The sequence below is a fragment of the Chaetomium globosum genome, genomic scaffold, assembly GCF_000143365.1.
Source record: "Chaetomium globosum CBS 148.51 scaffold_7 genomic scaffold, whole genome shotgun sequence".
Lineage (NCBI taxonomy): Eukaryota > Fungi > Ascomycota > Sordariomycetes > Sordariales > Chaetomiaceae > Chaetomium > Chaetomium globosum.
This window is the reverse complement of record NT_165982.1, coordinates 2,327,534-2,337,186: the sequence shown is the minus strand read 5'-3', so window position 1 is coordinate 2,337,186 and position 9,653 is coordinate 2,327,534. Positions and strand designations below refer to the sequence as shown.

General features: G+C 57.2%; 4 protein-coding genes across 4 annotated transcripts in view; 2 read left to right on the top strand and 2 right to left on the bottom strand.

Annotated features, from left to right (window-relative positions):
• Positions 1 to 206, bottom strand: part of CHGG_10319 (uncharacterized protein) — a gene marked incomplete at both ends in the record, with an annotated part of 2,360 nt that extends 2,154 nt beyond the window's left edge. The window contains one exon of the mRNA XM_001228245.1: positions 48 to 206. Coding sequence (XP_001228246.1) covers positions 48 to 206 — 159 coding nt within the window. The remainder of the gene's footprint in view (positions 1 to 47) is intronic.
• Positions 207 to 923: 717 nt separating this feature from the next.
• Positions 924 to 2,392, top strand: CHGG_10318 (uncharacterized protein; the record flags this gene model as incomplete). Its single annotated transcript, XM_001228244.1, has 4 exons — positions 924 to 941; positions 1,182 to 1,523; positions 1,614 to 1,827; positions 1,929 to 2,392. 4 exons carry the CDS (start codon positions 924 to 926, stop codon positions 2,390 to 2,392), a joined length of 1,038 nt encoding a protein of 345 aa, XP_001228245.1.
• Positions 2,393 to 2,977: 585 nt separating this feature from the next.
• CHGG_10317 (uncharacterized protein) lies at positions 2,978 to 3,656 on the top strand (the record flags this gene model as incomplete). Its single annotated transcript, XM_001228243.1, has 2 exons — positions 2,978 to 3,200; positions 3,289 to 3,656. 2 exons carry the CDS (start codon positions 2,978 to 2,980, stop codon positions 3,654 to 3,656), a joined length of 591 nt encoding a protein of 196 aa, XP_001228244.1.
• Positions 3,657 to 4,596: 940 nt separating this feature from the next.
• CHGG_10316 (uncharacterized protein) lies at positions 4,597 to 8,208 on the bottom strand (the record flags this gene model as incomplete). Its single annotated transcript, XM_001228242.1, has 3 exons — positions 4,597 to 5,090; positions 5,157 to 7,457; positions 7,521 to 8,208. The coding sequence occupies 3 exons, from the start codon at positions 8,206 to 8,208 to the stop codon at positions 4,597 to 4,599; spliced, it is 3,483 nt and encodes a 1,160-aa protein (XP_001228243.1).
• Between the last annotated feature and the right edge of the window lie 1,445 nt (positions 8,209 to 9,653).

The window sequence follows — 9,653 nt, the reverse complement described above, 5'->3', positions numbered from 1 at the left end:
TTCTCGCTAGGGTTTAGCAGGGAGCTCAGGTCAGCTTCGCGCCGTACGGGGTTGGGCCGTGGCTTGTTTGGGGGCATTTCCGCAGAGGTGTCGTCGGATGTTGGCTGTTGCTCAGTCCCCGATCCAGTTGTCGCCTCAAGGGCCTGAGTAGTGGGTTGATCATTTTCCTCGGTTGCCTGCATCTCACCGTCTTTAAGGGCAGCCATGTTGTCAGAAACGGCAGGGACCCGCTTGCCCCGGTGACTTCCTTCTTCTTTGAGTTGACGAGGCAGGCTGCAGCTGGCAGTACCGAGTGGGTTTCGTTAGACCGCTTAGGTGAAGTGTGTGTCGACGAGGGAGGGCAGGCGCATCCGGTTTGGACTACCTACGTAGGTAGGCCACCTGCAGAAGTGGGTGTGGATTGTGGATTGTGAATTCTCTTTGGGCGACCAAGGAAAACCACGGTCTGCCATTGGAAATGGAAGCAGGAACCCAACGCCGAGCCAAAAGTCAACTGTTTGCACGACGGGGCCCTGCTTTTCTTCCACTTGTATCCTGCAGTGAGACCCAACCTAGTTTGATGTCACCTGGATGGCCATAAAAACCGCAGTAGACATGTGATTCCGTTTGAGAAGCGATGTGTTGAAGTCGTGATACTAAGAAAAAGAAACGCAAACAGAGCGGGAAGGTGGGAAGGTGGGAGGTGCAAGTCAGCGGCTGTGGTTGTGGCTGCGAGAAAGTGCGAAGCTGGGTCGAGTAACCAGTCGACTGGCCGACGTGGTTCACAAACCAGCATCCGTGACACATCCTTAGGCACTTCGTCTATCACAAGGAAACACAGGTGTCAACTCAGTGTGAATTCATCCGAAAAGCTTTGTGGTCATTAAGCTGGCCGATAGTTGTTTAATTCTGCGTGCGAGCCCAAACAGAGCCCATCCCCACACATGACACGGAAAGCAGCAGTACAACGCCGCTGCTCACATTGAATACCGAATAGTCATTGGAGGATAACTGAAAAGGAATAAATACTCCAGAAAGAGTGAACTTTTATGGTTTGGTATGCTTTGTAGGTAGCTCGGATTCACACCCCCAACTTGGCGAATGCTGTGTCTTTTCTGAGCACTTGAAAAGCTCCGTTATATGGCAACGGATGAACATATAAAACTATATTAGATAATATTCCTTAACAGTGGACCGAACAGGTAAAGCTTGCCAACCCAGGGGGAGGCACTAGCCCCGTTAAACCAGAAGGGTCTGCCAGGTTCCTGGGAGTCTGGTTGGACTGGAAACTCAACTGGAAGGCTCACCTGGTGGCGGTGGAGAAGAAGCTGAGGACCCAGAGCTATGCCCTGTCGAGGATCGTGGCAAAGACGTGGGGAATGGGGCTAGCCAAAGCGCGAGAAGTGTACACAAAGTGCATCCGGTCGGCGCTGGCCTATGGCGCATCATCGTTTCACATCCCCACGGATGTGGGAGGCGAGCCGGTAAAGAAAGGCATCACTGAGGCCCTCGGGAAGGCCCAGAACAAGAGCTTGCGGATTGTGGTGGGAGCCTTAAAGTCTACCCCCATCCGTAACCTCGAGACAGAGACATGGGTACCACCATTGGACTTGACCTAAACAAACGGCTTGCAGATTCCGAAAACCGACTCCAACGAACCGATCTGGACGACGGTCAAGGCTGCAAGAAGACGGCGGGGAGCATTGTCCTCACCGCCTACCGCAAGATACAGCAGACTTAGCTCGAGGAGGGGCAACAGGGGCCGACCGCGAACCTTGGGACCTCAAGGGCCTACGGCAGTGGAGAGAGCCGCGGGCACGGTCATGCGCTGGACGGGGGGAATCGTTGGTACGAACAGGGTGGTAGAAGAGGCTTGGAAAGCGAGATGGTTAAAGGAACGGGACGGAAGGGCAATCACCAGGCCGGCGGACGACTTTGACCATTAGCAGGAGGCGCTATTCCGGAACGAAACCCTAAGGAGGCACGACGGTCTCAGCAAGGCGAAGAGCTCACTGCTGATCCAAATCCGGACGGGAGCAATAGGCTTACGGGACTTCTTGTTTACACGGGGAGTCCCGGAGGTTCTGACTCCTGCCTGCGAGTGTGGCGAGGGACGAGAGACTGCCGAACACCTGGTAGTGTGGTGTTTGGCCCCACCGTTGACTCGAAGATGGGAGAGAACTGGAATTCGGACACGACGGGACTTTTACTCTGTTCTACACGGCATCAATCCCACGACTGCACGGCTCGCGAGGAGAGTTCTCGACTGGCTGATGGACTCGGGGAAGCTGCCGATGTACAACTTAGCCAGGAGGCTCGAGCTGGAAGGGGCGGCCTGAAGCGCCCCCGTTCGGAAGCCAGGAGGCCTCCTCTCTTTGTATACGCAGACTCACCAGAACGCATCGTTCCTTGATTGTTGGTATGGGTTTTTCACCCGGCCCGGGAGGGCACGGTTTTCCTGTACACTAAATAGCTGAGGGCCCGGCACGCCCTAGAGGCATAGCGGAGCATGAATAATAATATTTCTTGACCTTTCGGATCCTCTGCTCTGTGTGTTCCCTTTTGCTACTCCCGTCTCCTTCTTTTTGCTTGCAGATTCTACTTTGCTGTTTCTAGAAGATAACGCCGACCAATAGACCATCACCGAAAAGTGAAGCAAGGGTTCAATTACAATATAAGGTCAATGTTTGGCCTTGCATCACCAGATAGGCGAAGCAGCATCTCAATCTTCGAGCCCGTTGACAACTGCGTGATGTTCTGTTTGCCATGATCGCTTGTCATTGGATAGGTCCCTTGTTGGTCAGGAACGGGGACAATAATACCCAGGGGTCCTCAACCCCACAACAAGGTCTGTGCGCTACTTCCTGCATGTGACGTGGGGGAACTAGCATGACCAAGCAGCGACCTATCCAAGTCCACCACCGGCAGCCCAAATCTTGGGCGAGTCTTGACTACACACATTTTCCATACAAAGAAAACGCAACCTACCGGCGGCAGCATGTCATCAGCCGCCCCCCGATCTCAACAGCGGCAGCAACAGCGGCAGCCGTCGCGCCCTGCCCCGAGCCAAACCGAAACCACACCATCCACAACCCCACAGACCCATACCCAGCCCCAAGCCATCCTCCGTCTGCGCGGCGCACACGCCCCGACAGGGAGATCGGTGCAATGGCGGTCCGACGTGGTCGACAATGAAGGGCTGGGGAGGAAGAAATCCAAAGGTAAGCCCACCTACCTCTACCCAACCCCCAACCCATCCATCCCCCCACCACAAAACCCGGCCATTAACACACCCCACCCCCCAACCAGTCTGCTGCATCTACCACCGCCCGCGCGGCGTCGACGAATCAAGCGATTCCTCCTCCTCCTCCTCCTCCGACTCGTCCGACTCCGACTCCGACGCCGATTCCGATTCGGGGCGCGCAAGCGGGAGCGGGAAGAAAACCGGCGACGGCAATCACAAGCAGGGACACGCGCACGACTGCGACGGGCATCACTCGCATCGGGGAAGCAGAGGTCAGGGGAAGGCGCGGAGGAAGCGGCGGCCGAGTCCGAATGCGTACGAGAAGATGCCGCGGTACGATAAGCCGGGCAAGGATGGGGATGGGGATGGGAGTGGTGGGAGTGGGGAGGGAAAGGGGAAGGGGGTGCCTGGGCAGGGGCCGCAGGGAGCTTAGGGAGCGTGAGCGTTGGTAAAGACCTAGCTGTTGCTTGGTTGACGGTATAGAACGGTTTGGGTTTCCTACGGTTGGGGCGTTTACGCGGAGCGGCACGACATGGAGGATTTGAGGGAAGCGATTTGCTTCATCACAATATACTCAAGACCCCGGAATGGGTTATTTCCAGATAGGCTGGTGGCTGACGGCATATTGAGGCAAGAGTCTCACTACCGAGTATTATGCTGAGATTACCGCTGTACTCACCGGCCGATCCCTACGAAGGGGGTGGCAGTACAGGCCGTGGCGAAGGCAGCTAGAATGGCAGGGTTTAGATGACGATACCCCTCGATCAAATCGAACACACTTTTTATCATCAATGACATGTACATGAAAGAGACCACGGCTTCAATGATTTGTGTTGTATTTTTTTCTTTTTTTTTTTGTGCCCGCGCCAACTCAAGGCCGGTGCTATGCTTCTAAATATACTATTATCCACCACCCTCACCCCCAACAAGCGAGCAAGTGCCTCTCTGATCTGGTCTCGACACCCCGCGTCCAAACCCAAGCCAGACATCCCAAAATCAATGCTAATACTCAGCAAGCAGCAAACTATCCTTTTGTGTTTATGACCTCCCATCCACCAGCCCAATCCAGCCCCCTTCCCCTCCCATCCAATGCTTTGCTTTCCGCCCGAGACGACGGAAAAAGGGCCAAAATAGAAATTACAATGCCTTATCGTACAAACACATATTACACTGCCCGCTCGCCCCTTCTGGCTTTTTGAAAAGAACGAACGAACGGACGGACCGGCCATCCAACCAAAAAAAGCAAACCACACACATCCATCCCCAGGCTGACCGGCCATAATCACAAAGCCGGATGAACGGGCAATAACCCCTCCGCCGACTATCCCTCCACCCCCAGCAACACCAATCCCTCTCCCCCACCTAACATGCACTCACTCGGGCACCTTAAACCCCGCCGGCGGACCAAGCATACTAGCCACCTGCTTCCTGACCAGCTTCTTGGCCTTGCCCTGTTCCGTAGGCCGCGGAACGCCCTGAATGGCGCGGGGCTGGCGCATCAGCGCCGAATCCAGGCGCAGCGGGACGCGCGTGACGACGCTCCTGTAATCGCCCTGGAACTTGGCCGACGGCACGGGCACGGACGCGGTGCGCCAGATGTGGTCGGTCGTGTCGGACAGGTAGCCGGGGATTTTGGCGGCGCGGCCTGCGGCGGCGGCAGCGGCGGCGTTGGGGGCCGTGAAGCCGCCGCCGCTGGAGCTGCCCGGGTACAGGCCGTGGGCGCCGCGTAGCGTGGAGAGGCGCGAGAGGCCAGACGAGAAGACGGGGCGGCCGCGGGCCTTCTTGGCGAGGATGATCTCGTCGAAGAGGCGGATGGATGGGTCCGTGGCGGGCTGTCGCTCGCGTTCGTGGATGAACTCGTTGAAGGCTGGGCAAGGGGGGTTAGTTAAGTGCACCTTAGGTAGCGAAAAGGGGGGGTCAAAAATGCACATACCTTGGGTGTCCCGCATCATGGTGGCGTACTCTTGCTGGTCGTACGGCAGGCTGCGGATGAAGGCATCCATCTCAAAGGCGTAGAGTTGGCCGTTGGACTTTTGCTCCCTGGTTGGCCGGCCGAGGTGCTTGCGGTAGGTGTACAAGAGGCTGGCCATACAACGCACAAACGCTGCCCGCACGCGATCGGGGTGGAACGCCTCGGGACATACCAGCGAGACGAACCCGAGACACCGATTGTGAGAGAGGCAGTTGCACCCATTGCATTTATAAAGGCCGTCCCCTTCTGACCTCTCCTCGCAGATCGTGCAGGTCGAGTTGAGTTCAGAGGCTGTCCACTTGAAGCAGTGGCCTTCCACCCAAACCGTGTTCTCTGTGTTCCGCACTGGCTGAACCGTCATGTTGGGCATGATGGTTGACGCAGCAATTGTCGACTGTGCGTACGTTGAAGGTGCGTAGCCTCCGAATGACGACTGCGAGTCGACCGAGATGGCCGATATCGACAGGTTTTGGCTGTGTCCGTTGAGGAAGGGAAGGCTTGGCCGGTGCATGGACGGATGGTGCCTATCCATGCCGAACGACGAGCTGCGCCTAGACTTATCGTCGAAGTGCCCCGACCGCTTTTCTCTAAGCGTCTGGGCAAATCCGGAGTCGCTACGCGACACGGGAGTTGTGGGCATCGGCGGGAAGTGCATCGAGACGGGCGACACAGACGACGGAGGGCTGCCCTTGCTCGACTTGGACGTAGTCGGCCTCTCCATCTTGCTCGGGTCGACCTTCGCCTTGGCAAAGGCGTTGAAGAGGGGGGTGCGGATCGAGCTGGGAGGGTCTGGTTCGCCAAACGTGGACGAATTCTGTGTCACCCATTTGCCTAGCGAGCTCTTGACAGTGCTCGGGTTGAAGATTGTCTCGGCCTCGGCCGAAAAAGCATCATATGGGAAGGCCTCGACAGCATACGGAGGAGGCCCAGCTGTAACCCCGTACCGCAAGCGGTGAGGGGCAGCAACCTGGAGCAACGAGAGAAGCTTCCGTCGGTGTTGTCGCGGCAAGCTGACCGGATGCGCCGTGGCGTCGATGGAGTCCCTGTCGAGGTCCACGAGCACATAATCATCGTCGGGGAGCTCGATCTTCTCGTACCGTCTCTCCACTCCGACGATGTATGGGCAGGGCGCCTCGAGGGCAGATATAAGCCGGGCGGGCAACACCGGGATGAAGATGCTCGCCCATTTCAGAGGATAAAGGAGGTTTGCGAGGGCATGGCACGCGAGATGTAGCATGCCGGTGTGGGACGATAGGAATATGATGCGGGCTTCGGACATGGCGCATTCGAGGAGGAGGACGATATTCTCCAACGACAAGCACCTGAAAAGGGCGTAGATGTCGATAGTTCTCGATCCCGGGATCTCGTTGGCCGCTTCCTTCCGTGCATACAGCCGCAACTCCCGCACGCCCAACTCCACTTGGGTCAGTGAACTCAGGGGGCTGAAAGCCTCAGTGCAGAGGTTGATGACGTAGCGCTCTAACGGCTGCCAACGGCCAACCTTGGGAGAGCTCGGCGAGATCCGCATTACGGCGCCGTCGGTCATGGGCACAGTCACCGCCCTGAGCCACTCTTTCCAAAAGCCCATCTTGGCAGGGTCTCTACCAAGAATCCCGAACGCTCGTGGTGTCCAGAGGCCAGTCTCACCCGCCGTAAGGCCGTCGATCTTGGACGCGGCGCCGTGCCTTAGCGGCCTCAACATCTCTGTCATGAGCGCAATCTTCTCTTCGACGGCGCTGATTTCTTCGTCGATAGAGTCTCGCGCCGCCGAACCCGAGGGCACGGTGCCGAGTTGTGCCAGCAGCTGAGATAGATGTGCGCGATCCGCAGCGAGGCGGCCCCCCAGACTGGCAGCGAGCTCCCTTTCCTCGTTGCTCATGTGCCGTTGCCGCCACAGCTCGCACCGCTTCTCAACCTCTTCGGCCACCTCCGCGTTCAGCGCCGCCCAAACAATAATGGTGATTCCGTAGATCTTGGAATTGTCGTCCGAGGTCATGGTAAACCCGTGCCAAGTCGAACGAGGGCGCTCGTCTGAAGACACAATCTGGATGTCGTTGGGGAAGGCGAACATGGGTACGTAGTCTGGGAACTTGCCCCGCCTGGCCAACTCGTCCGGCGAGGCATCTCGTTGGGGATACCTGTCGAGCAAGACCGGCTCGAACCGCCTCTTAAGCGGGTGCATGTCGGGGTCTAGGTTTAGCGGCTCGGGAGGGGGGATAACCGAGTTGTAGTTGCTTAGACGCTTCGCCGTGCGAACGGAAGCTGGATTACACAAAATTAGCCTGGGTTACCAACAATCCCAAGTCACATCTCCCGAATACGTACCCGCTCTTGGGGGCATGGGCTGCTTCCTCACGCTGCTCATATCCCTAAAACTCATCTTGCGGCGGATGCTGCCACCGATGCTCCTAAGAGGGCTCTTCCTCCCACTCGCGTCGGCATCCTCAGCCCTCAACTTATCAGCTCTCGGGTTGACCATTGGGGGCCTCGTGTGGATCTTTGCGCCGGCGGTGAAGCTGAGATCGTCGAGGAAGTTTTCCCGCTCCGCGGCGAACTTGAGGAGAGCTTCATCAAAGTCGAAGCCGGCGGGGAAACCGTCGAATCCGATCCCCGCTCCTCCGCCAAAGCCGTTCAGATCGGCAAACCCATTTCCGTTGGTATTTGCACCGCTAAAGTTGGGCGGGGGTATGGGCCGGATGGTCGCGCTGCTGCGGTTGCTCCTCGTGTTGCCGTCAATGTCCTCTAGCGGTCGGCTATCGCCACCTGAAATGGAGGGCGATAGGGAGAGTTTGGACAAGGTGGATAAGCGGTTGGCTGAGCTTTGGCGGGAATGCCGAGCCGTAGCACGCGAGGGGGTCGCTGCCGAGCTATCGGTGTCCTCTCCCTCGCCATCTTCGACGATCGTATCATCGAGTTGCTGGGGTTGCTGAGGCGTCGAGCCATCATCGTAGGTGACGTGCTCTATCCCGGCAATCCAGAAGTAGTCGGCGAGCGGTGTGGAAGAGTTCTCCATGATACATCACTTTTCCAGCGGTCTTTCTTTTCTGTCCCTTCCCGCTGCCTCCTCAAATGTTCTGTTCAGCCGGGTTGCTGTGACCGGTCGGTTTAAATCGGTGCTCGGTTTCGTGAGTGCCCGGAGAGTTTGTTGTCGGTCTGCAAAGTTTCAAAACGTTGTGTCGGTCCACCACAGAGTCGGTGACGGCAAACTTTGTGTGCAACGATGCAACCGTACGGCGGTCCGCTTCCCCAATTTCAACGGCGGCGGCCAGACACAACGGCCCCCGCCCGCTAACGTGTAACCTTGACGGTACAGCGCCAACACGAGATTCCCAGTCGATAATGAAAATTGGACGAAAAGTGACCAAAGGCGTGAGGCGATGCAGGCTGATGCGGGCTGATGTGAGTTGCTGCTTCGAGGTAGGGGTCCAGAATAGGAACAGGTCGGAGATGAACGATCGGATTGGGCCCGGATCTAGAAAACTGCGGCCACGACTGCCCAGCTGCGGTCAGTCTTCTTGGAGAGTTCAGACTCAGCTACGATTTGGCAACAAACCAGAAGAGATAGAGCCGAAGCGTTGCACTTGTTGAAGTCGTCGTGGGATCTCTCACTTTTTTCTCTTGTTCCAGGTTCCTTGGATTCCTGCCGTTCTGCATCTGCATTTAGGCCTAACAATAACCCCTGTAATTGAGCTGCAGGAGGTGCGGCACCTTCTCAAGCCCCTGCGTCCTTAGCCTCCTTGCTGGCCCCAGCCGTTCCTGGGTCGTGTTTATGCACGCAAGCCAATCTGGAAAGGGGATCGCAGCAGACGATAGGCCGTATAGAATCGGGCAGTCCAGACCATTTCTGCCAAACACTCCAAAAAAAAAACATTCGCCCAGTAGGAACACCTGCTCCTGCCACTCCTTTCTTGACCTTAGGAAGGGGCGTAACGCCTATGCCCCTCCCGTTTCCAGATTACCCGTTGGGGAGTGGGCGGTCCCTAGCTAGCGCGTCGGGCCTCTCTTCAACTTGGGTGGAGCTATCTGGGTTCTATTCCAGGTTATCCCCATCTTCCATCTTCCTGAATGGATGTGGTGGAGGCAACTGCGCAGATGCCGGAGTCGGACGCTTTCCGAACAAGGGCCCCATCGCCCGTCCGCCTCGCAAGCTTTCCCCACCATTGGTCGCCCCGAGGCTGCATGTCATGTCAACTCACGATATTCGGTTGTTGGTTGTTTCTCGGTGTTTCAACTCGGGGCCGTTTCCCGAGTCGTTCGAGGAACCAACCGCCGTGTTCCCGATATTTTTATGCAAGCCCCTAATCTCCTGTATTTCAGGCGGTTTTCCCCCCAACACGAGGCACTTTCGGACTGGGTCCAACATCAAAGTGGAGGGGGTCTGGGGGAGGATCCAGGGTGACCCCAAGAGTCCGAAACAGGGACCACAATTGTCGATCGAATGCCGCCTCCAGCAGCAGA